Source organism: Artemia sp. Qi Xiang Cuo, chromosome 17 (genome assembly GCF_049724085.1).
Source record: "Artemia sp. Qi Xiang Cuo chromosome 17, ASM4972408v1, whole genome shotgun sequence".
Taxonomy (NCBI): Eukaryota; Metazoa; Arthropoda; class Branchiopoda; order Anostraca; family Artemiidae; genus Artemia; species Artemia sp. Qi Xiang Cuo.
In genome coordinates, this window is record NC_142810.1 from 33132356 (window position 1) to 33159014 (window position 26659).

The following is a 26659-nucleotide window of genomic DNA, read 5'->3' on the forward strand; positions in this document are numbered from 1 at the left end:
CACAACCAAACATGCAATCCCCATATATATGCTTATTCATTCTAAACTGTAATGCAGCTCAGGCCGTGAACATACATCAACTACAGAAAACAAAAATCATTGCAGAATTGGCAAAAATCTACATCCCTGATGATATGCTCATTCAAGCAAAAAAAGATCTTGCTTTACTTTTAACAAAGCTGAACATTGATACACAGTCATATGAAAAATAAATCAACTACACAACACATCAATACTCCAGTGGAACGTAAGATCACTCACAGAAAAAAAGTTAAATGAACTAATATTTTTTATGAATAATAATTCCATTAATATTGCTTGCCTCCAGGAAACTCATTTAACCAAAAGCCAACAAATTAAGTACCTGGGATATACTATCATGAGAAAGGACGGACCATCAGAGAGAAAAGGAGGTGGGGTAGATTTATTAGATCAAAATAATGTAAAAATCTTTGGCTTCTATTTTCCACATTTTGCAAGTGATGTTGATTTAATTGGTATCAGTATTTGGCTGAATAATTTAAAAACCTACATAATAAGCTTTTATAACCCTATTGGCCAAACTACAGATGCAATGGATTTCTTTAATCATATAAATAATTCTAATATGTTAAAAAATGTCATTATTTGTGGAGATTTCAATGCCCACAGCCTTTTGTGGGGGAATAAACCAGCAAATAAAGCTGGTAAATTCATTGAGCTTATGACTTCAAATAATAATGAATTAGCTGTTGCTACCCCTCCAAACCTAAATAGTTATTTCAACCCCAAAAATGGTAGATTCTCCACAATTGACCTACAAATTGTGTCTTTAAATATTTTGAATAAAATTTGTATAAATAAAATTGATAGTCTATGTACTGACCACTTAGCCATAGTTTGCTCCCTAAATGAACCTGCTGAAACCTGATGACGTGCCTAAAAATACATCAATACTAAAGCAAATTGGTCTATGTTCCAAAATAAGTTAAATGATGATATTACAAGTTTCAACCAAAATTCATTCATTTCAAACACAGTAGTTGGCACACATGCTCAAGTCTTGGCATCTTTACTCATAAATACAGCTAATCATGCTATCCCTAGGACAACACCTAGGAAAACAGTCCCTAAACACATTCCTAAAGCATGGTGGACAAATGAGTGCCTAAATAAATAGAGAATAAACAAGGCAGCTAGGACAGAATTCATAAGAAAAACATCACCAAATACTTATTTAAAAAAATTACAAGCGGAACCGAATCTCACAAGAAATTTAATGTATGCTAAAAATAAATACTGGAATAATTTTGCAAATAATTTATCCAGAGAAACACATGAGCCAATTATGCATGAATTCATAAGCCACATCTGTGGGAAAAGACTTCCCCCAACCCACTCCTGTATGAGCTTATACATAATAATGCCCATTATGACAATGATAATCAAAAATCTAAGCTATTTGAAAATTTTTTCGTTAAAAAGCTAACATCAAACAATCCGAGCAAAATGTCCCCATTTCGTATGAACCAAAACTAGCAACTAAGCCCAGGATCCAAGTATATAACTAGCGCATTTTCAATCAAGGAAATGATTAATGCAATACATCATATTAGGACCAAAACTACGGGCAGCTATGACAACATACACCCTCCATGAATAAAGAATATTACACCTTCTTACAAAAAAGATCTATGGAATTGTTATAATTACAACTGGGAATCCTCTGTTTTCACAAATGTATTGAACCTTTTGTCCCTCCTGCCAATCGCAATAGAATAAAACACAAAGATAACCCTGAGTCCTATAGGCCCATAATGATTACTCTTGTGATGGGGAAAATAATGGAGAAAATGATATATCACAGACTCCTCTGGTTTGTTGAAAAAAATAATATGATCCCTCACACTCAAACTGGATTCAGGAAACACCATTCATCAACAGATGCTTTCATTTTGCTAACAAGTGCAATCAATGAATCTTTTTCAAAAAATAATGTCCTAGTTGCAGCTTTCCTAGATTTTGAAGGGGCATATGACAATGTGAACCACCATATCCTTTTAAACATACGTGCAAACCTTGGAGTACCCCCTAAGCTAGTATCTTTTATTAAATCATTCATAGAAGTGCGAAGTTTCATCGTTTGTGTTGGTTCAGCGTCTTCACCCCAAAAGACAGCAACCAAAGGACTACCTCAGGGAGCAGTCCTCAGTTACCTCCTGTTTGCCCCACATATCTGGGACATGAACCTACCCCACACGAATATACACTATACCGACGATCTGATCATATGGTCATTAGACAACACTTTGAGAAAGCACATTCAGATCTGCAAAAGTCACTTTTCTATTTTAAAAAATTCTCTCAACATTCAGATTTACCCATTGCACCTACCAAGTCAAAAATAATCCAATTTCACCGAAAGTGAAACCATGTTAATGCAAAACTAACTCTAAATAAAACAACTATTCCAGAAGATAATCATATTAATTATCTAGGTCTCATGCTAGACCAAAAACTTAATTTCCACCTCCACTTTTCAAACACAATAAAAAAATGCTATAGAAAAACAATTATACTAAAAAGACTTCTTTCTGCACCCTGGGGCTGTAAGGAGAAAACCTTACTCCAGTTTTATAAATTACATATAAGACCCCATATTGACTATGGGCTCATCGTTTATGGTGCATGTGCAAAGACCCAGATGCAAAAAATTGAAACAACACAAAATGATATTATACGTCTCATATTTGGTCTTAGGAAACCCACAAGCACCAAGTTTCTGCTTATGGAGAGTGGATTAACAACAATAAGGGAGAGACCTAGCTTTCTCCTGACAAAACATCTTACAAAAATTGAATCAAATAGCTCACACACTCTACATAATTGGTCAAGAAATCCAGCCATGTATAGAGGCATTGCAGATGAGTATGCCAACATTCAGATGAAGTTCCCCATACCAGCAAAGTCTATTGCACCTACTTTCCCCCAATCCCCTCCATGGAATTGGTCAAGTCCCATAATAAATACTGACTGCTCAAAGTGGAATAAAGATTTAACCCCCATTGCTTTTGTCCAGAAAAAATTTGCAGAACTTAATACAATTACCTATAAAAATCACTTCCATATATTTGTTGATGGGTCAAAAATAAATGAGAAGGTTGCAAGTGGTGCTTTCCTTCCTCACCTGAAAATTGCAATGGGCGAGAGATTATGTAATAATTTATCTATAATGTCTGCTGAGTTAAATGCCATAATCATGGCATTACACCTTAAGGAAAACCAACCTTTGATTGGAAATTCAAATAATATTATCATATATTCCGACTCCTATCAAGCCTTGAGTTGCTGGCCTCAGCTCCTCAGTATAAGTTGGACATTGACACTTATCATTGTCTCAGTATTATGGATAATCTTGTTTCAAGTGGCATAAGAACTTATTTTCAGTATATTCCTAGCCATTCTGGTATAAGTTGTAATCATCAGGTTGATGAAATAGCAAAAAATGCTATAAATATTGACCAGCCAAGTGGGAGACCAATCCCAATTAGAGATATTTACCGATGGAGGCTATCAGATATTAATTTTAATAAGATTATTTGAAAGAAACTATGTTTTCTAAAGAGTTAAAGAGGCTGAGTTACAAGGTCGAACCTTAAAACGTACAGGGATTAGGAGGCACAGTTGGGGGGCTGCCGCCCCCAAACCCCCGCTTTCGCAGCCTTTAAATAAAAAAAGTTTTTTAAACTGAAAATAAGGAGCGACATTAAATCTTAAAACGAACAGAAATTATTCGGTATGTGAAAGGGGCTGTGCCCTCCTCAACGCCTCGCTCTTTACGCTAAAGTTTTTATTGTTTAAAAAAAGAGTTGTGAGAAAGTCAAACTTTAGCGTAAAGAGCGAGGCGTTGAGGAGGGCACGGCCCCTTTCATATACGGAATAATTTCTGTTCGTTTTAAGATTTAATGTCGCTCCTTACTTTCAGTTTAAAAAGCTTTTTTTTAAGGCTGCGAAAGCGGGGGGTTTGGGGGGCGGCAGGCCCCAAACTGTGCCTCCTAATCCCTGTACGTTTTAAGGGTCGACCTTGTAACTCAGCCTCTTTAACTCTTTAGAAAACGTAGTTTTTTTCAAATAATTTCTGCATGTTTTTGTACAGTTTATTACTTATTATTGCTTGACTAACTGTTAGATGATGATTGTTTATTATTCTTTTCTTTCTCGACAGGGTGTTTTAAGGGTCGATCTTGTAACTCAGCCTATTTAACTCTTTAGAAAACGTAATTTTTTTCAAATAATTTAAAAAAGAAACTGAGTTTGTTTTTTAAAATTTAAATTCAGTATATAAAAAATTTTCTCTATCGGTGAATCGAACCCGTGCTGTGCGCCTGACAGTCAGAAGTCCCGACCACTAGACTAAAGAGTCGCAAGTATAATTGTTTTTTAGTAATTGGACTCTTTTTTTGACGCAGTCAAAACTTGATATTTGTTTTTTGGAAAACAGAGAAGGAGTGATTAGATCGATCTGAAATTTCGAGAATAAGCTTCCAGGCCCCAGGAAAGTTTAAACTCGAAATTTCAACCCAATCAAACAACATTAAAGGGGGGTTGTGGTGGGAAAAATTAACATGGTCTATTATAGGAAAACGAGGTTTTTCGTAAATGTAAATTCGGGGGATAATTTTTTCGGTCTGAAAATATCAAAAGGCCCTAACAGGTCAAATTCTGCTTCGAATGAGTCCTCATTCACCCGGATTAGTTGCCAACTGTGGCCCGTAGGCGTGGATAAGAAAAAAAGAAATGATGAATTTTAAGTGGCTATATTTGGTTTTTTGAAAACAGGAGTGATCGGATTGAGCTGAAATTTCGAGGATAAGCTCCCGGGCCCTAGGAAAGCTTAACCTCTAAATTTCAGCCCAATTAGACAACGTTAAAGGGGGGCTATGGTGGGAGGGTCGAAACTTCCGGCCCAGTTTACCCCATGAAGATAAAGTCGGAAGAGGATGAAATTTTGCAAGTTTCTTAGTTTGAGCTTGGGCTACAAAATGCGATCACTGTCTCTCTGCGACCTCTATGACCTGAAATCGCTTAACATTGTGGTGGGTCGCCTCTTTATAGAGGCACAAGTGTGCCTCCTTGATTAATCCTATCCTTTCCCCCTTTCCCAATAAGTATTTTTCTAAAATTTATCATAGAATTCGTTCTGGAACAAATGGACTAGATTTTCTTGCATTCTCATATAAGTTTTCTAATTCAAGTGGTTCAATTCCCCTGTCCCCTCTTTGCAGGCATTGTAATATGAATAATGAAACAATTGACCATTGCCTATTGGAATGTAATATGCTGACGTCTGCACAACATACCTTGCTTTTTAAACTTTTAAAATGCTTCAAACACCACAAAATCTCACTATCAGCCAAGAGCCTAGCCAACTATACCTGCACACAGAGCATAGAAATTGATATCTATCATCTTATATTTGAACTCCTTTAGTCGAAAGATCTACTGAAAGATATCTGAGAATATCTAATAAATAAGAGACAACCAAGCCAGTAGCTCTCAAGTGAAGCAAAAAGAAAAGGGCTAAATAGTATCAACTGAATAGCCCGCCTGCTGTGAATTAGAAGAAGAAGAACAGTTATAGAAATTTAGGCTAATTTTCTTGTGTTATTATCTCAATTAATCAGCTGTTATACCGAACGAATTGTGCTCAAATGCTCTTCAGTCCCATACTGGGGTGTTTCCTTTGATCCTGAAACTTTCCCCATAGTAGAGTGCAAACGGTTTGTTATCATTGTATTACCCTTTCTTGTTTTAGAAACAAGAAAGGTCTTGTTTTAGAAACAAGAACATTAGAAGTCCTCCAAAAAAAGTCCCCCAGATCCCACCCCAAATACAAGTGAAACTGATACCCATATTGGCTGGTCAAGCTCTCTATCACAAAGTTCACATGATAGCTCCAATACTGAGAATAGGACAATGATCAGTGTAGGGGCTAATGTCACGATAAATGATGATAATGGCTTTCAAGAGGTCCTTTCTAGAAGCTCTACAAAAAGGAAAAAAAAATCTCCCCAATCAAAAGCATTTCCCCTCTCCCTGCTCAAGATCCTCCCCCCAAAACTTAGGAATTTACCTTTAAATTTCTCCTATTACCCCCTTTGAAATAAAAAAGATTACTGCAATAAGAGTTGCAATTTTCAAACTGATAAAATCAATGTTTTCTTTTAATGTTCAATGTGAAAGATCTCTGCTAATAGCTGTCTAAGATAAATAATCAGCGGAAATAATAACTAATCTAAATCCCTTTCTGAATACTCTAATTAATGCATCCAAATGAAACCCAAAAGAACCCCCAACAAAAATAATAGCTTATACTGTTGTCCCAGAAATACCCATTCATGAGTTAAAAAAGGGCTCTCAGATAGGGCTGGCAACACAAGTTGAGGATGTCACACAACTGGGTAAACCTAACTCTAATGGCCTAAAAACAAGTGGATCTTTCTTTTTTACACTTAAGGAGAAAAATTAATATCCCAGAAAAGTTATTCCTAGTTGGGCAAATCAAACCGCACAAGGAATACAAACCAAAGACTATCCAGTGCCATAAGTGTCTTAAGCTGGGACACACAACAAACAAATGCAATGAAATTCTCCTTGAGTGTAGTAATTGTATAGCATTCTATACTAAACAGTTGACAACTTGCAACAACACTCACCCTACATGTATCGATTGCAAAGGCTCACATGAATCTACCAATAAATCACTATACCCTGCATAGAAGAAAAGAACACTAACACTCCAAATAGCAACAGAGAAGTCCATTCTATACCCCTTTGCAGCAATGAAAGCAGATGCTGTCCAACAAAACCACATAAAGCCCGTAATGAAACCAACCTAAACCCCCAAGTCAACCGCCCCCCAGGCCTACAGTGTCCTATATACAACACCATCCTCTAAGCCCCCTAGCTCACATCCCTATCAGAAGGAATTACCAAGTCAACAAGCCTCCTTCCCCGGTGAGATGAGGTCCGCCTGCCGCCCCCCTCGCCAGAAGAAACAACCCAGAAACACGACCAGGCATTCCTTAACTGACAAACAGGATGCACAACCAAACATGCAATCCCCAAATATATGCTTATTCATTCTAAACTGTAATGCAGTTCAGGCCATGAACATACATCAACTACAGAAAACAAAAATCATTGCAGAATTGGCAAAAATCTACATCCCTGATGATATGTTCATTCAAGCGAAAAAAGATCTTGCTTTACTTTTAACAAAGCTGAACATTGATACTCAGTCATATGAAAAATAAATCAACAACACAACACATATCAATACTCCAGTGGAACGTAAAATCACTCACAGAAAATAAGCTAAATGAAGTAATATCTTTTATGAATAATAATTCCATTAATATTGGTTACCTCCAGGAAACTCATTTAACCCAAAATCAACAAATTAAGTCTCAAGGATATAATATCTTGAGAAAGGATAGATCATCAGAGAGAAAAAGAGGTGGAGTAGCTTTAATGGTTAAAAATAATATAAAATTCTTTAGCATCAACTTTCCAGATTTTGCAAATGATGTTGATGCAATTGGTATCAGTGTTTGGCTGAATAATACAAAAACCTACATAATAAGCTTTTATAACCCTAATGGCCAAACTACAGATGCCATTTAATTATATTATATAAATAATTCTAATATGTTAAAAAATATCATTATTTGCGGAGACTTCAATGCCCACAGCCTTTTGTGGGGGAATAAACCAGCAAATAAAGCTGGTAAATTGATTGAGAATATGACTTCAAATAATATTGAATTAGCTGTTGCTACCCCTCCAAACCTGAATACATATTTCAACCCCAAAAGTGGCAGATTATCTACAATTGACCTACAAATTGTGTCTTTGAATATTTTGAATAAAATTTGTATAAATAAAATTAATAGTCTATGTACTGACCACTTTGCTATAATTTGCTCCCTAAATGAACCTGCTGAGACCCGATCACGCACCTCAAAATGTATCAACACTAAAGCAAATTGGTCTATGTTCCAAAATAAGCTAAATGATGAAATTGCAAGTTTCAACCAAAATTCATGCATTTCAAACACAACAGTTGACACTCATGCTGAAGTCTTGGCATCTTTACTAATAAATACAGCTAATCATGCTATCCCCAGGACAACACCCAGAAAAACCTTCCCTAAACATATTCCCAAAGCATGGTGGACAAATGAGTGCCAAAATAAATGGAGAATAAAAAAAGCAGCTAGGAGAGCATTCATTAAAAAACCATCACCTACTACATATTTAAAAAAATTACAAACAGAATCTAATCTAAAAAGGACTATAATAGATGCTAAATATAAATTCTGGAATAATTTTGCAAATAATATCTCCAGAGAGACACATGAGCCAATTATACATAAAGTCATAAGCCACATCTGTGGGAAAAAGACTTCCCCCAACCCACTCCTGTATGAGCTTATACATAATAATACCCATTATGACAATGCTAATGAAAAGGCTGAGCTATTTGAAACTCTATTTGTTAATAAACTTACATCAAATAATCGCAGCAAAATATCCCAACTTCCTTTGAACCTGAATTACCAACCAAGCACAGGATCTAAGGCTGCAACTAGTCCATTTTCAATCCAGGAAATTGGCAAAGTAATACATCATATTAGGACCAAAACTAGCAGCAGTTCTGATGATACACATCCTACTAGGGTAAAGAGTCTCACCCTTTCATACAAACAGGAACTGCTAAGCAGTTGTAATCACTCTTGGGTATTTTCTATGTTCTCCAAAATTGGAAATGTTCGTCCCTCCTACCAATCTTAAACAAAAATAAACCCAAAGATAATCCTGAATCCTATAGACCCATAATGATTACTCCTGTGATGGTGAAAAAATTGGAGAAAATGATATATTACAGACTCCTCAGGTTTGTTGAAAAAAATTATATGATCCCTCACACTCAAACTGGATTCAGGAAACACCACTCCTCAACAGATGCTTTCATTTTGCTAAAAAATGCAATAAAAGAATAATTCTCAAAAAATAATATTCTAGTTGCAGCTTTCCTAGATTTTGAAGGGGCATATGACAATGTGAACCACCAAACCCTTTTAAACAAACTTGCAAACCTTGGACTACCCCCCAAGCTAGTATCTCTTATAAAATCTTTCATAGAAGTGGGAAGTTTCATTGTTTGTGTTGGTTCAGCCTCTTCACCCCAAAAGACAATAACCAAAGGCCTACCTCAGGGAGCAGTCCTCAGTTGCCTCCTTTTTGCCCTATATCTCTGGTACATGAACCTCCCCCACACGAATCTACAATATGCTGACGATTCTGGTGCTATGGTCATCTGGCGAAACCTTTGAGATAGCACAGTCAAATCTGCAAAAGTCACTTTTCCAATTTGAAAACAAATTCTCTCAACATTCAGATTTACCCATTGCACCTACCAAGTCAAAAATAATCCAATTTCACCAAAAGCGGAACTATGTTAATGCAAAACTAACTCTAAATGGAACAACTATTCCAGAAGATAACCATATTAATTACCTAGGTCTCATGCTTGACCAAAAACTTAATTTCCACCTCAACATCACAAACACAGTAAAAAAATGTTATAGAAAAACAAATATACTAAAAGGACTTCTTTCCACACCCTGGGGCTGTAAGGAGAAAACCTTCTTCCAGTTTTACAAATCACATATAATACCCCATATTGACTATGGGCTCATCGTCTATGGTGCATTTGCAAAGACCCAGATGCAAAAAATTGAAACAACACAAAATGATATAATACATCTGATATTTGGTCTTAGGAAACCCACAAGCACCAAGTTTCTGCTTATGGAGAGTGGATTAAGAATAAGGGAGAGACATAGCTTTTTCTTGACAAAACATCTTACAAAATTAAAGCACATAACTCACACACCCTGCATAATTGGTTAAGAAACCCAGCCATGTATTGAGACATTGCAAATGAGTATGCAAATATTCATAAGAAGTTCCCTGTACCCGAAAAGTCTATTGCACCCACGTTCCCCCAATCCCCTCTATGGAGCTGGTCAATTCCCATATTAAATACTGATTTCTGAAAGTGGAATAAAGATTTAGCCCCCATTGCTTTTGTCCAGAAAAAATTTGCTGAACTTAATAAAATTACTTATAAAAACCACTTCCAAATATTTGTTGATGGGTCAAAAATGAATGAGAAGGCAGCAAGTGGTGTATTCCTTCCTATTCTGAAAATTGCAATGGGCGAAAGATTATATAATAATGTATCTATAATGTTTGCTGATTTAAAAGCCATAATCATGGCATTAGAACACCTTAAAGAAAACCAACCTTTGATTGCAAATTCAAAGAATATTATAGTATACTCTGATTCTTTATCAAGCCTTGAGTCGCTGGCTTTAGCTCTTTAGTATAAGCTAGACATTGACTCTTATAATTGTCTCAGTATTATAAATATTATTGCTTCAAGGGGCATAAGAACCTATTTTCAGTACATTCCTAGCCGTTCGGGCATAAGTTGATGTCATCGAGTCGGTAAAATAGCACAAAATGCTATAAATATTGACCAGCCAAGTGGAAGACCAATCCCGAGTAGAGATACTTACCCTTGGAGACTATCAGATATTAATTTTAATAAGAATAATCCTATCCTTTCCCCCTTTCCCATTAAGTATTTTTATAAAATTTACCATAGAATTCGTTCTGGAACAAATGGACAAAATTTTCTTGCATTCTCATATAAGTTTTCTAATTCAAGTGGTTCAATTCCCCTATCCCTTCTTTGCAGGCATTGTAATATGAATAATGAAACAATTGACCATTGCCTATTTGAATGTAATATGCTGATGTCTGCACAACATACCTTGCTTTTTAAAGTGTTAAAATGCTTCAAACACCACAAAATCTCACTATCAGCCAAGAGCCTAGCCAACTATACCTGCACACAGAGCATAGAAATCGACATATACCATCTCATAATTGAACTCCTAGAGTCAAAAGATCTACTGAAAGATATCTGAAAATTTCCAATAAATATTAGGCAATCAAGCCAATAGCCCTGTAGCCCACAGAGCGAAGAAAAAGGAAAAGGGCTAAATAGTACTACTGAAAAGCCCGCCTGCTGTTAAATGGAAGAGAAGAGAAGAGGGACATTGTCTGTTCCTTTTAGATTGAAGCTGAAGTGATTTAATAATTGCTATATTGAAAGTAGTTGCAACTAATAGTGTTGTGCTGAGAAGGAAGAAAATTATTCACATTGAAAGAAGTCTCAACTGACATTGCTGTCAAGAGGAGACTCAAATCTTTCAGATCAGATCAGACTGTAAGGGATCTGTTTCTATGCATAATACAGGAGCCTGTTATATGTCAAAAAGAGTTTATTTTTATTTCAAGGTTCTGTTTTTCAGAAGACCAACAAGGATTTCTGACAATTTGAAGATACTATTTTGAAGTCAAGGGGCGGAAGGGCTGTATGGTAGTCCATACATCCTTATCCAAATTCTGGAACTAGATGTGAGTTAGGTGGTGGCTAAACTCCCAGGGATGTATTGATAGCCTCAATAATCCCCTGGGGAGGTGTTTTAAGGTATTCATCTCCACACTTCCCCCACAGAGGCTACAAACCATTGACAAACTTGCACCAGTTTTGTGCTAGGCAGCCAGGCTAGGCCATACAAAAGGAAACTCAGAAATAAATATGCAGCAAACACAAGGCCCAAGAGAGTGTTCTGCATCTTCTAACTTTTCCAAGTCTTGATTTATAAGATTTTAAAGAATTTGAAAAAATATAATTAAGCCAAGATAGATGTGAAACAAAAATCTGAATAGGCTATAGCTTAAAGTCCTACTCAGGCATTAAAATTTCTAAATATGTCTGTTCTTTTAGATTGAAGCTGAAGTGAATTAATAATTGCTATATTGAAAGTAGTTGCAGCTAATGGTGTTGTGCTGAGAAGGAAGAAAATTATTCATATTGAAAGAAGTCTCAACTGACATTGCTGTCAAGAGGAGACTCAAATCTTTCAGATCAGATCAGACTGTAAGGAATCTCCCTATGCATAATACAGGAGCCTGTTATAAGTCAAAAAGAGTTTATTTTTATTTCAAGGTTCTGTTTTTCAGAAGACCAAGAAGGATTGCTGGCGATTTGAAGATACTATTTTGAAGTCAAGGGGTGGAAGGACTGTATGGTAGTCCATACATCCTTATCCAAATTCTGGAACTAGATATGAGTAAGGTGGTGGCTAAACTCCCAGGAATGTATTGATAGCCACAATAATACCCTGGGGAGGTGTTTTAAGGTATTCATCTCCACACTTCCCCCTACAAAGGCTACAAACCATTGACAAACTTGCACCAGTTTTGTACTAGGCAACCAGGCTAGGCTATACAAAAGGAAACTTTCAGAAATAAATATGCAGCACACACAAGGTCCAAGAGAGTGTTCTGCATATCCTAATGTTTTTTAAGTATTTATTTACAAGATTTTAAAGAATTTAGAAAAATATATTTTAGCCAAGATAGATGTGAAACAAAAAATCTGAATAGGCTATAGCTTAAAGTCCTACTCAGGCATTAAAATTTTTAAATTTGCAGTTTACAAAAAAAAACAAGGATGAAAGTGAATACATCACATTAAGCCTTTTTTCATGCTCTTTCATAGTTCAATAATCTTTTCTGGGGAAAATTCTATTTTGGGCCCCAAACTCCATAGCTGCCAAATGTTTTAAAAGATGTTTAAACAAAATTGTTTATCGAGAAAAAATTGCCATTTGCAGCTGACTCAGGAATGGTATTTATTTTTTCCCTTAGTCTTAATAGTAAAATGTTATTACAAAAACAAATTTGCAGAATTTTTTAAAAAGAGCCTGAAATCCCTAGAAATGACATCACACCAAAACTGACATCATGGTGAGGGGTTTGTAGCTCTTTTTAATCTCTACAAATTTACCTTCAAAATAACATTTTACTATTAAAATTAAGGAAATAATAATCTTTCCTCAATCAGTTACAAATCACAATTTTTGCTCACTAGTCGTTTTTTTAGAAACATGTTTGAAAACTTTTGGTGACTATGGGCTATTTTGAGCCCTTTAAGGGCTCAAAATGGAATTTACCCCAGAAGCAATTATTGAATTATGAAAGAGCATAAAAAAGGCATCAAGGGATCTATTCACTTACATCCTACCTAAACTGTGTTGTAAACTGAAAATTTACCTTAGAATTAGGCTATGTTTTTAAAAGCTTAAGTCAAAGAAAAAAGACTCAAAGAACAATTGAGGAAAAAGATGATTCTTTCCAAATCCGAGCCTGATGATTGACCTGTCTTGTATACAATTTTCTAAGCCTCAGAAATAGAAAAGGCGTAGAAACAAGAGCTTGAAAACACTTTCCCAATGCATAATTTAGGCTCTGATGTGATTCCTGAAAGTTTCGAGCTCCTTATGCAGCTCTTTTTCAAGGTAACAAAAAGCCCCTGAAGTAGAATTTTATAAAAAACCTTTATGGCTTGAAATCTTACTGAAATATTGGGAATTACATTTACAAACGCTAGAGCCAAAGCAAAAGAGACGGAAAATTCAAAACTAAGACTTGTAAAATTGTAGACACAAAATTACACAAATACAAAAAAAGGGTGACTCTTTTGCAGCAAACATGCTAATAAAATTAAAATAGTGTTCTATACTTTTTAGCATGCCAAATCCAGGGCAAACTCTATTTTACTGTAGGTGTTTGTCTCACTAGAATGTTTGATATACATCTCACATTCCTAGGATGTTGTTCTGGTATCAGATGGGACAGATTATGGAATGCTGGTGGAACCAATTCAGAATTTTTTTAAAAACTAACATCTGAGCAAAATAATAATGACACAGGCCTAGTGTTTTTTTTACAGGTCATGAATGCAGCTACCCAGTATGATGCACCAAATAAACACAGAAAATTTCTGTTTTTTAATACATTATGCACGATATTGATTCCTGGCTCTTGCCAAGTTTTTAATCTTGTTTATCAAAAAGGATGAAAGTTAGGCGGACTGAATTTTTTTTTAAACAATGTCTGAGCAAAACAATAATGACACAGGCCTAATGCAACTAGACCTGTAATGACACAGGCCTTGTGTTTTTTACAGGTCATGAATGCAGCTACCCATTATTTTGCACCAAATAAACACAAACAATTTCTGGCTTTTACTACATTATACTCGATATTGATTCCTGCCCATTATGATGCACCAAATAAACACAAAAAATGCAGTCACGAATGCAGCTACCCATTATGATGCACGAAATGCAGCACATCATGAGATGAAAAACAAAGCACACAAAGAAATATATATATTTAGGGTCACTTTATATTTGCAACTATCAAGGTGAGGGAGGGGGATAGGGCCAGTTAGTGGTACTGTGTATTGTCAGAAATGCAAATATGATATTTAGAAAGAGCATAAAATAAGAAATCTAATGGTACTATTTTATTTTATTAACATGTTTCCTGTTTTTTTTTCAAATCCTAGATACTTTTCAATATCTCTTAAATACAGGTATAGACCTGTCATGTATGTAGTTTTCTAAGCCTTAGAAATAAGCAAAGAATAGAGACCGTAGCTTGATAACAACTTCCCATGGTATATTTTAGGTTCTGAATTCATTCCAACTTAACTAATTTCCATGATAGCAAGAAGTCCCTCAACTAGAACTTCACCCCAATGAATTATTTCAGTTTACTGAGGTAAGCTGATTAGGCCAATGGAAGGGTGGCTAGTTTTCAAGCGTCTTGTTTTTTCAGTCATCAAGTCAGAAAATTTCTTTTACTCTGTTACATTCAAATTTTCTTTATTTACTGGATTTCCAGACTTGCTTCTACTGTAACTGCATCAAATCCCTGTGCCACTAGAAGTTGGACATAACCTTTGGGAATAATGGCTATAGATAAAGCTTTGCAATTTTTTTTAGATATTTTTCAGAATTTCATAAAACAAGTTTAGAATGCCATCTAATCTTGGCCAAAATTTTGAGTTAAATTTTCTTTTCCAGTCATAGACAACAAGTTCCTAATCTTGGACATGACATATGTACTTTTAGATAGTTTATATTGGGTGATAGTTGGGACTAGGCTAGTCCAGATGGGCTGATTTCAATCTTGGATGTTTTTTTCTTTGATTGGAAGTGCATAAGAGCCATTTGCCACCTCAAATTTAGCCAAAGTATAAGCAATTACCATCCAATGGAAACATGCAATCAGAATCAGTCATTATCTGCTGAATGCATCATCAAGAGCAGAAGGCTTGGATAATTTGGGCATGATATGTGGTGCCCAAGTGAGTACCTGACCCTCCAGTCCCTTGAATTTAAACCACTTCCCATTGGAAGAAACAGCAAGGTCAAACTAAATCCTGGCATGCTACAGTGAAGAAAAACCTCGAGCCTTTGGGAGGTTTCTGGAATTGTGGATACAAATGGAACGAATCATGGTTGGAAATCATTGATCCTAAACAGAAGATTAAAGACGTGGCAGAAAGTGGTCCAACAGATCAATGGTGTCAAGCTGGGCACACTTAGAATGCTTAAAGAAGAAGTCAGCTAATGGAGAAAGAAGCTTTACCTAGTCTTCATAGACATTTGTAAAATCAGTTGATACTTTAGATTTCCAAATGCTCTGGAAAGTGATCATGCATTTCTGTAGCATGCCTCCAACAAAGACATTGACTGTGGTCTGAAAACCACTGATGGAAATACCTGATTTTTTCACACCATGACAGGACTACGCAATGTTTTTGTATCATGATAAGACTAAAGTAAGGTGTTGTGCTATCACCACTGCTTTTTATTCTCATTATCAGTTATATCCCCTGCTCTTGCAGTGGCTACAGATTCCAGTTGGGGAACAACAGGTGTAGAGACTTGGTCTTTGCCAATGACATCAGCCTCCAAGAGCCATGCAAGTTAAAGCTTTAGCAATACCTCAACAGAGTCAAAGATGCTGCCAGACTTTTGGCCTCAATTATAATGTCAATAAAGTGGAAAGCATAGCAAACGTTGGGTCCTTTTAGATCTATGAGATCAACAACTGGAAAAGAGACTCCTAGGGTTCAAAGATCACGTGCCTTAGACGAATCTTCTACCTTCATTGGACACAAAAGGTAGCAAATGCTGACACTCAGCAGAAGACATCCCAGCCTTTATTAATTGAACTCATCATTCACAGGAACTGGATCTATCTCAGGCACGAGATTTGCATGGCTGAAACTCGGCTTCCCAATATCGTTCTTCAGTTGCAGCTGCTGGGCTCCATAAAAAGACGACACACAAACACACACTTAAGATGCAGCTACCAAGCTAATTACAAAGTCTCAATGTTTCCCTTAAACCCGACCCCGACAGGGAAGATATCTGGATGGCAGAATCGATGACAGATGACTGGCGACTCTTCTTGAATGCCCTAATCACCTCTAGAGGCTCTAGAGGATCTAATGTAAGAAAACATAAGTATCTTATATATGCTTTGTCTTGTTTATTTCTGTTTATGAGTGCAGAATTGGCATGGTTTGAACCCATACTCAACTCACATACACGCAAAAAACAAAGCAAAGTAGCAGGTTTAAGGTCAGTGGAAGATATATAAAACAAGATATTTAACGTGGATATTGCAAAAAAAAAGAACAAGAAAAATTGTTAGATAGAAGGGAGATGAGGTAAAGAAACTTGTCGCTGGGGTTGAGTGTTGGGCCTCAATGGCCCTGTTGTTTCTAAAGGTGGCTAAAAGCCTAAAATCTGCCCTAATAATTATAGAATGCTTTTGGACCTGCTGTATCAGTAGACATATTAAGAGCATTATTTCTTTAGCTTAATGAGTGATCATTTGATTTCTGACTCAAAAGAAACAAAAGAATTGGTACTGTAATTGAAAAGTTAAAAAAAAAAAAATATATATAATTTCACATATAGGCTGGTACAAAGTGTATTCATTTCTAAAGGCTATTTAAAAAAAGAACAACTTAGTTTTCAACTTGGGCCATGTCTTATAGTCTTAATCTATTTTTTTTTCTTTTGCTGATGTATCAAAATTGCTGACCCACATATCTCAAAATAAAACAGCTACTGGCATTTTTTAAATTGAAAATCCTACTTTCTAGAACATAATTAATAAAACTAATTAAGATAATTCAAGACTTGCATTTATTCTCGAAAATCCTGTGGGTTTATTTTAGCATCATTTTTTTTTGGCCCTTGTAGGATGAACAGTACTGACTAGCTTTTATACTTGTAGGATGAATAGTACTGACTGAAGAATAGATGAATACAGACTTCTTGCAAAAATTGTGTTAGACCAACAAAGAAGACTAAATAAGAAACAGTTTTATCTTAGTTTCTGGGGATCACATCATATTTACAGTTATGTAAAAAAGTAACAATCCACGGTTGAAAATTCATACATTTGGCACAAACTTTTAGAGTGTATTGTTTCATAGTCACACTGCCTTTCCATTACAAATAAAATAAAGATGAAGATACAGAAATATTTCATAACAGATCCTCACAAAATAGTATATGCTATGTTTTCTTTTACTCTTTTATGCATGTCACCTGATTTTGCTGGCATACTTTGATTTCACATCTAGAAACCTCTATCAATGGAAAGAGAGAGAGAGGAAAGAACATAAATAAAGAGCTATGAAAGTCAGTAAGCTGGTGTAAAGAGCAAAAAGAAAACAAAAGCACTTGCATTAAAAAAAAGAAAAGAAAAATTACGGTTGTTTGCCGAAAGTGCTGAATTCTCTTCTAGATGATGCAACACCGTAAGCAACACAGCTGAAAATGATTTGCTCAATCTATGTTGAAAGCACAGGTTCATCACAAGCAAAACCGTTTTTCAAAACGAGTTCAAAAATTAAGTGATCTTCAGCGTAAGATAGGCTTATGTGACTAAAGTTATCTGAAGTTGGTCAGGATATACTAAAGGCTTTTATATAAAACTCAGTTTGAAAATATTTATGATTTTTTATTGTTTACTACTGTGGCGACAGTGTTTTGACTTCATAAATTAATCTTAATAATTTCAAAAAAAAAAATTTCTGATATTTTATTGCTAAAATGTCTAATCTAATTTAATCTAGTAATTTTTTTACTTTCTGAATTAGCATTTTCTTCTTCAATATTAGTTATGGTACTGATTTTAGCTATTTTTTTAAACAGGTGTTATAAACGGAATTTAATATGAAATATCCTTCAGACACTATAGACTCTAAACTAATTTCTGTGAAGTTATAAGCATAAACAGAGAGTAGAGAGATTTCTGATTAAATTCCGTGTAAAATAGCCCAAATTAAAAGACAAACTATAATAATTTTGGTATTATAAACATTATAGAAACAAATAAAATTACATACACAGGTAAAAACATAAAGAATGGGAAAAGTATCCCAGATAGAACCCCATTTGCAATGGTTTAATTAAAAGACAAGGTATAGTCTGTTATAATACTAATATTGACTATAGAGGAATTATAGAAATGAAAAATGCTTAAGAATAAACAGGGAGGAAGGAGTTTCTTCCCATTCTGTTTCAACTGTACAGATTTTCAGATTTGAAACCAAAATATTTGGAAGCTATTATTCTATAATTTAAGTTTTATCCTTGGTTAAAAATTGAAAACTAATTAAGGATTTTATATATATTTTCATTTCTTACAGTATAAAACAATTGGAAGATCTTGTATGATTAAGAGAACAAGATGAATCGCCCATACGAAGATACACTGATGCCACATGCAGAGAAACAGAGAAGAGACACATGTGTAACTCCATATGTATATAAAACTCCTAGTCATACTACTCCCACAGTAACACTATCCCATCCCTGTATGGAAGGGTTTTATTCAAAAAATCTGTTGGGTACATTTCATTCTGACTTACGAAGTCTTCGCTACTATTACAAGAACGCGAGTTTCCCAATGAATTTGAAAATAGGTTTTGAAACCATAAAAATCAAAGATGAAGAGAAGATAAAAGAAGAAAAGTTAAATGATATTTTAAAATGGCTTAAAGCTAGAGACCAGTTGAACAACAAAACATTCAACTTTGTATGTTTCCGGGGTCTTCTTACGACTTTAATGGTTACTCCATATGAGGACAGAGAAGGTTGGAAGATAAGTGCAGTCAAATATAAGGACACAATTTATCTATGGCAAGAAGATACAGAAGAAAAGAAGAAAAGGTTACAAAATGAAACACAGAAAGATAAGGAAATGTGCTATTATGGAAGAAAGTTTGAGCAATATATGTCAACAGGTATAGCGTGTTTTTTTTTATCTAGCCAATAAGGTTATTCTATACTGTAAATTTCGAGACTTGCATATACATGTTAGTATAAAAAATACAGGAATTTGCGGTTTGAAATATAGATATTCAGAATATCTAACAAAATTTGAAGACCACGGGAAGGGAGGGGATGGGGTAATCCCCCCAAAATTGACAGGACGATACCTCCTCTTCCTCTTGGATATAACGAAAACAAATCTGGCATAAATTGCACTTTTCTCCTATTTATGTTCTCAGGGAAAATCAGCTGACAACCTACAGTGAGTTCTAGACCCTGGACTTTTGCTGCCCCCCCTAAAAAAGTAGAATGAGACATTTCAGGAACGGCTGGGTTGATTGAATCGTATTTAACGAATATGCTCCGTGGGTCATGGGGACATGGAATATGGTTCTTAGTCCTCCAGCTGGGAGAAGGGGTGGGTAAGAATGGCTGTAAGGTTTCGTAATTTTTCAATACGATCGGACTTTAACTTTGATAGAAGATAATAAGTAGCACCTAGGACACACCAAACATCAAAGAACGTTTTCCAGAATAATGTTGGGGAAAAAGCCCCCCCCCCCCCAAATTAAGTTTGAATATTTGAATCACTTCTTGGCTCTGTTCGAGCTGTAATTTTATATTAGATTACACCCAAAAGAAACTAAACATCCAAGAAAGTTAAAAAAAGGACGAGTAGGAGGAAGCTCAAAATGTGTTTCGAGCATTCAAAGTATTTATATTGATAAATTATTCCAATCTAGCATGTTTTCCAAACCCTTGAAATCCAGAAAATTTGATTCATAAACTATATATTAAGTTTTGTCATTGTTAATCTTATTCTTTTTTTTTTCAACAAACGATGTGTATCTTATCCTATGTAACTACAAATAATCTACAAAAATAAAAATATTCTACAAAAAAAACCTTTACCCTGTAAAGTTTTCGAAGCAAAATTTATATTCCTATTCTTTTTTAAAGGATAGAGTGTATCTATTGTATCTTAATTAAATAATGTTTCACAAGAAAGAAGTTTTTCAAAGAAGAGTAAATAGTAATGTTAAAATCTTGACATGAGCAGAAAATGAATCATATAATAATTCAAAGTTAAAATGAACAAAATTACTATCAATGAATAGATGAAATCCAAAACGACGAGAAATTAAAATGAATAATCATATTAAACATAAAGATAAAAGATACTGCTATAGATGAATAAATGAATCCTCAAACGGACAGATGAACAATCGAGTCAACCCTAAAACGAACAGAAATTGTCCTAAACATGAGCAGTACTAGCGCCCTCTAAAAATTCTAAATACTGAACTTCATTTAAATTTTATTGAAAGCGGTTTGTATTTCGAGCAGGGTGTTTTTTATTTGTCATAATGTTGGCAAAAAAAAAAAATATCGCAAGACTAATCAAAATTTACAGATAGGATTGATTATACTTATCACCTCCACAATATTGAACCCTCAATGAGACTGGAGTGTCACTTGCATTTTATTGAAAGCGATATGCTTTTAAACAGTTTTTTTTGTCAGGATATCGACAAACAGATCACCATAGCAATCAAGAAAACAGGACTTTTGATTTTTCAATGTTATGATTGTCAAAAAGATAATGTTCCAAGAAATATTTTGTCTTGAGTAAAGTGTAAATGATGCTCTGGCCATAGTGGGGCGGTAGCGCTACTCCTGTTAGTGGTGATTTCTGTTTTTGTTTACGATTCACTTATAACAATATCTGTTATCTTTATGTTTGATGTGGTTATATTATTCATTTTAGTTTCTGTTCCTTTTGGGTTTCGTTTATTCGTTGATAATTTTTCAGTTTGTTTTAAGTTTTAATTATTATATGGCTGTATTTCTGCTCGTCTTAGGTTCTAATACCCTTTACTTCTCTTTGAAAAACTTTTTTTTTGAAAAAGCTAAAAAAAAAAAAAATAATAATTTCTGTTTGTCTGTTTGGAATGCACACTAGGATGGGATAAATTACCAACAAATTTTTTTAACCATTACAAAAAAAATTGGAAGTTCAAAACTAATTTGGAGCCCCCATCCACTCGTTATTTTTCCAAAGTTCCTTTGATATTTGTGCCTTCTGGGTAATATCTTCTACAAAATTACAACTTAATCATAGCCAAAGAGTGGTTCAAATATCCAAATTTATTTTTTGGGGTCCTCTTCTACCCAAAAACAGTTCCAAAAATATTCCAAGGAAAAATATTCCGAGTCCTCATGACCCAGGGAACTCAGTCTTTAAAGATTCAGGTCTATCGGCGGAGCTGTTTACGAGATATTCCAGTTTAACCCTTTCGAGGAGACGGAAAAGTTAGTTTCTTTTTTGTCTTCTTAGAATATTTTATCTTAGCTGCTAGCAGTATATCCATTTTTGAAAGTAACAAAAAGAAAATATAGGCCCTATAGCTCCAACTCATATTTTCCAGTTTCCCTTGCCCCCTTCAACACTCTGAAGGTTTAACTGGATATCCCTAACTGTTCCAGGGATATTAAAGACTGATCCCCTAGCATCTATGACTTCTTTTTATCTGGACTCTTCGAAAATATAATGAAGTGCGAAAACTAAACAGCGTAGAAGACCAAGAACCTCTGACCCGCGGGTGAAAACCCAAATTTTTCTTAATTCAAGATTCATGACAATTGTTGTATGAGCTAAGTTCATAATTGTAGCTTTTACGCTAATGTGTAATGTCATAAACCGTAAAAAAAATGATTTTTAGTATAAATATATCATGATTAAATCACCCTCAGATCAATATAAAATCTTATATCTATGAAATCTGTTTAACAATTATTTTGAAAGCAGCTAGGGTGCCATCACTGTCAAGGATATTGATTTTTTTTGTAACACCAAACCAACGGGTTTCATGGATTTGAAAGTGACTACCGAAAAAAAAAGTAAATGTAGGCTACATCACTGAAAAAATGCACAAAACCAAGAAAAAATTTAAGAATCTTGCAGAAATTAGCTTTTTATTATTTTTTTAAGCCACAACACTTATGTAACTGTCTGTTTGACGTAAACTTGCTCGTTAGCAGTGTTATTACCTGTTATACATTTGTACTAATTTAGCCCCCCCCCCCAAAAAAAAACAAAACAAATGTGACTTGAAAGCATGTCTAAAACAGTGACACGTCTACCAATTTATACACAAAACATAGTTCTGAAGGAAATTAAATTGTTTAATATTGAATTGAAAAAAGAAACATGGTCTTTGTAGTCTATAGCTTAATTTAGTTAATTTTAGTTATAAACCATAAATGAAGTAGCTTTTAGGCCAAACATTTTTTAATTTTCTTAAGGTTCTTTGGGTTGATTTTTGGGAGTACTGATTTTAGGCATGTTTATAACTTGAAAATCAGTTTTTTTTAAAAGCTTACTTTTTTTGTGATAGGGAAAAACAAGTTTTAGACTTTCAGTCAGTGTTACGCTTTGACTGATATTCAGAGGCAACGCACTAGCGTTGCTTTGGTAAAGAGCCACATGCCTCCATGTATTATTGTTTTTCCCCAGCCATTGCGCATAGGTTTGTCTGTATAAATTCCGGAGGGGGGCTCATTCGATTGGAAAATAAAAGTTATATTGCCTTTTCTCAGTGTCAAAAGCGATTGGAGGGTAACCAGCTACCTTCCCGTGCCGAATATTGCCCCGAATACCCCTGTAACTCCTCTAAGTATTGTTTTAGAATGTCGAAATAGCCATGTTTTTCAGAATAGTCAAAATTTCTAATAAGTTTGCAAAATTACCCGTTGTTCACTGGTAGGGTTTAGTGGACAAGCGGGGCACGTTTGCTGATGGTTGTCCGATTAGCCTGTGACTCTTAGGATCGTTCCTTAGGCCAAGACTTCCCAGAACTTTTCGAGGGTATGCTCCTCAAACGACACACGTACCATTAAAATAAATGCACCTGAGTTTTCAAATTACGTTTTCTGTAATATCTCAGGAATGGCTTGGGGACCGATTTGAAACTTCCAATGATATTTTTTTGGGAGGGGGGACTTAAAATTTTTACGTGAGGGGAGGGGATTGAGGTAAATTGAAAGGGACTGTGTATAAAGGTTATTAAAATAGCGTAGCTGGAATTTATCGGGAACGGCTTTGGAGATGGTGTTAAAACTGTGAGGTATTGTTAGCAGAAGGAAGGGGGACGGGGAGTGCAACAGATACACTGGTCTGGTAGTCCTTATGTAGAAAGGACCATATAACAACTTTGCATAAAGCAAAATTTAAAATTTTTGGCAAAGAACGGTGATTAGCCCTTTCGCCCCTCACCCTTGATCAGTTTCTGTAGTTAAATCCTCCCCATCAATATTTTCAAAAGGAAATTTTAAAAATTTTGGCCTATAAAGATACTTTTGAAGTTTTTAGGTACCCCTCCTCAACTTACAAAGATCCAATGACCCTCCCCTGATAGCTGATGTTCAACTATGCAATGACATATTTCTATTAGTATTACCAAATAAACGGTTTATATTAATCGTCCACTTTGTATCGACTGCACATATTTTTAAGCGAAAATGTACTGGGAGCAAGGAAAAGTATGTCCTCTGGAACTGGGAGGAAAGTATGCACTGGGAGCAAGGAAAAGTATGTCCTCTGAAACAAAAATGCCTATCTGATAGTTCCTTTTTGATTCGATGGGTTGTCTCAGGATTGTCTCCAGATAGCACTTTGGCCATATTGCGACCAAAGCTATCATTTTAAGGAACAGAATAGCATTATCCGGCATGTTACTGTGGCCTGATCTGTTTTGCTGGTTAAAAAGGGTACTAGAATTTTAAATTTCTGTTAGAATCCTTCAGTTCCCAGGGTTCTGTTAGTATCATAGACTCCTGTTAGCATCCCTAAATTTTTTGACTACTGATTGGCTTCGATCAAAGGCGACTTTTGCCACGTATTTGAAATTTAAATTAATATCAGGAAAAAGTGCTTCGAAAGTATCAATCCCACATCTCATCTGACCCTGTCGGACTTCTTGGTGGTTAGCAGGTTTTTTACTCTGTGGCTTTTGCTAATATTTTCACAGTGCTATTTAATCCCCATTTTCGTTTTTGTGATATGCGTCCCAAGGAAATCCTGAAAAAGGGCAAGGGATAAACTCCCTTCGTTCTTGGAGAAATGGTTAAAGTCGTTTTAGTTTAGTGGCTTTAAAATATCGTTCTGTTTTACATTTTTTCATTTTTTAATATCATATTCAGTCAGTGGATAGTTGAAGAAGCCTCCACATCCTCTGAAACCCAGGTCCTTACGCTAAAGTTTAACTTTCCGCTAAACAATCGCGTCAAACCTGAAAATCCTCCCTGAAAAAGGAGGACACTTAAATGTTTCTGGTCTAAAATGCCGCCTATGATTTTATGGTCATGATATGTATATTCTTAATGCGTGTGATTCATTAGAAAAACAATGTTCCTGAGTACAATATTTCATCATATCAAATGATCTTTTATTTCACATTAAAACAATTCTGCAGTACAAAGAGATCATCTACATTGCACGACTAGTCCATACATATGATTTTAAGGTCATGATATGTACATTCTTAATGGGTGTGACTCATTGGAAAAACAATGTTCCTGAGTACAATATTTCATCATATCAAATGATCTTTTATTTCACATTAAAACAATTCTGCAATACAAAGAGATCATCTACATTGCACGACTAGTCCATACATATGATTTTAAGGTCATGATATGTACATTCTTAATGGGTGTGACTCATTGGAAAAACAATGTTCCTGAGTACAATATTTCATCATATCAAATGATCTTTTATTTCACATTAAAACAATTCTGCAATACAAAGAGATCATCTACATTGCACGACTAGTCCATACATATGATTTTAAGGTCATGATATGTACATTCTTAAGGCGTGTGATTCATTAGAAAAACAATGTTCCTGAGTACAATCTTTCATCATATCAAATGATCTTTTATTTCACATTAAAACAATTCTGCAATACAAAGAGATCATCTACATTGCACGACTAGTCCATACATATGATTTTAAGGTCATGATATGTACATTCTTAATGGGTGTGACTCATTTGAAAAACAATGTTCCTGAGTACAATATTTCATCATATCAAATGATCTTTTATTTCACATTAAAACAATTCTGCAATACAAAGAGATCATCTACATTGCACGACTAGTCCATACATATGATTTTAAGGTCATGATATGTACATTCTTAATGGGTGTGACTCATTGGAAAAACAAAGTTCCTGAGTACAATATTTCATCATATCAAATGATCTTTTATTTCACATTAAAACAATTCTGCAATACAAAGAGATCATCTACATTGCACGACTAGTACATACATATGATTTTAAGGTCATGATATGTACATTCTTAATGGGTGTGATTCATTAGAAAAACAATGTTCCTGAGTACAATATTTCATCATATCAAATGATCTTTTATTTCACATTAAAACAATTCTGCAATACAAAGAGATCATCTACATTGCACGACTAGTCCATACATATGATTTTAATGTCATTATATGTACATTCTTAATGGGTGTGACTCATTGGAAAAACAATGTTCCTGAGTACAATATTTCATCATATCAAATGATCTTTTATTTCACATTAAAACAATTCTGCAATACAAAGAGATCATCTACATTGCACGACTAGTCCATACATATGATTTTAAGGTCATGATATGTACATTCTTAATGTGTGTGACTCATTGGAAAAACATTGTTCCTGAGTACAATATTTCATCATATCAAATGATCTTTTATTTCACATTAAAACAATTCTGCAATACAAAGAGATCATCTACATTGCACGACTAGTCCATACATATGATTTTAAGGTCATGATATGTACATTCTTAATGGGTGTGAGTCATTAGAAAAACAATGTTCCTGAGTACAATATTTCATCATATCAAATGATCTTTTATTTCACATTAAAACAATTCTGCAATACAAAGAGATCATCTACATTGCACGACTAGTCCATACATATGATTTTAAGGTCATGATATGTACATTCTTAATGTGTGTGAGTCATTTGAAAAACAATGTTCCTGAGTACAATATTTCATCATATCAAATGATCTTTTATTTCACATTAAAACAATTCTGCAATACAAAGAGATCATCTACATTGCACGACTAGTCCATACATATGATTTTAAGGTCATGATATGTACATTCTTAATGGGTGTGACTCATTGGAAAAACAATGTTCCTCCCATACATATGGGAGCCCCCCTCCCTTCCTCCAGAAAATTCCTTCACACGCAAAATTGAGCAGTCACAGAGAAAATACAAAATAGGTACCTCAAAATGT

The 26659-nt window shown here is 34.9% G+C and overlaps 1 protein-coding gene across 5 annotated transcripts in view; it reads left to right on the forward strand.

Moving 5' to 3' along the window:
• Window positions 1-26659, forward strand: part of LOC148942120 (decapping and exoribonuclease protein-like) — a 62765-nt gene that overhangs the window by 19520 nt on the left and 16586 nt on the right. For 3 of the 5 annotated variants that reach the window (XM_089102916.1, XM_089102919.1, XM_089102914.1), the window contains exon 2: window positions 18716-19312. In XM_089102916.1, the coding sequence (XP_088959042.1) occupies window positions 18757-19312 (556 nt within the window). In that variant the 5' untranslated portion in view covers window positions 18716-18756. Of the gene's footprint in view, window positions 1-11910; window positions 12062-17909; window positions 17930-18715; window positions 19313-26659 lie in introns of those variants that run through there. The other 2 variants (XM_089102915.1, XM_089102918.1) reach the window with 2 other exon arrangements.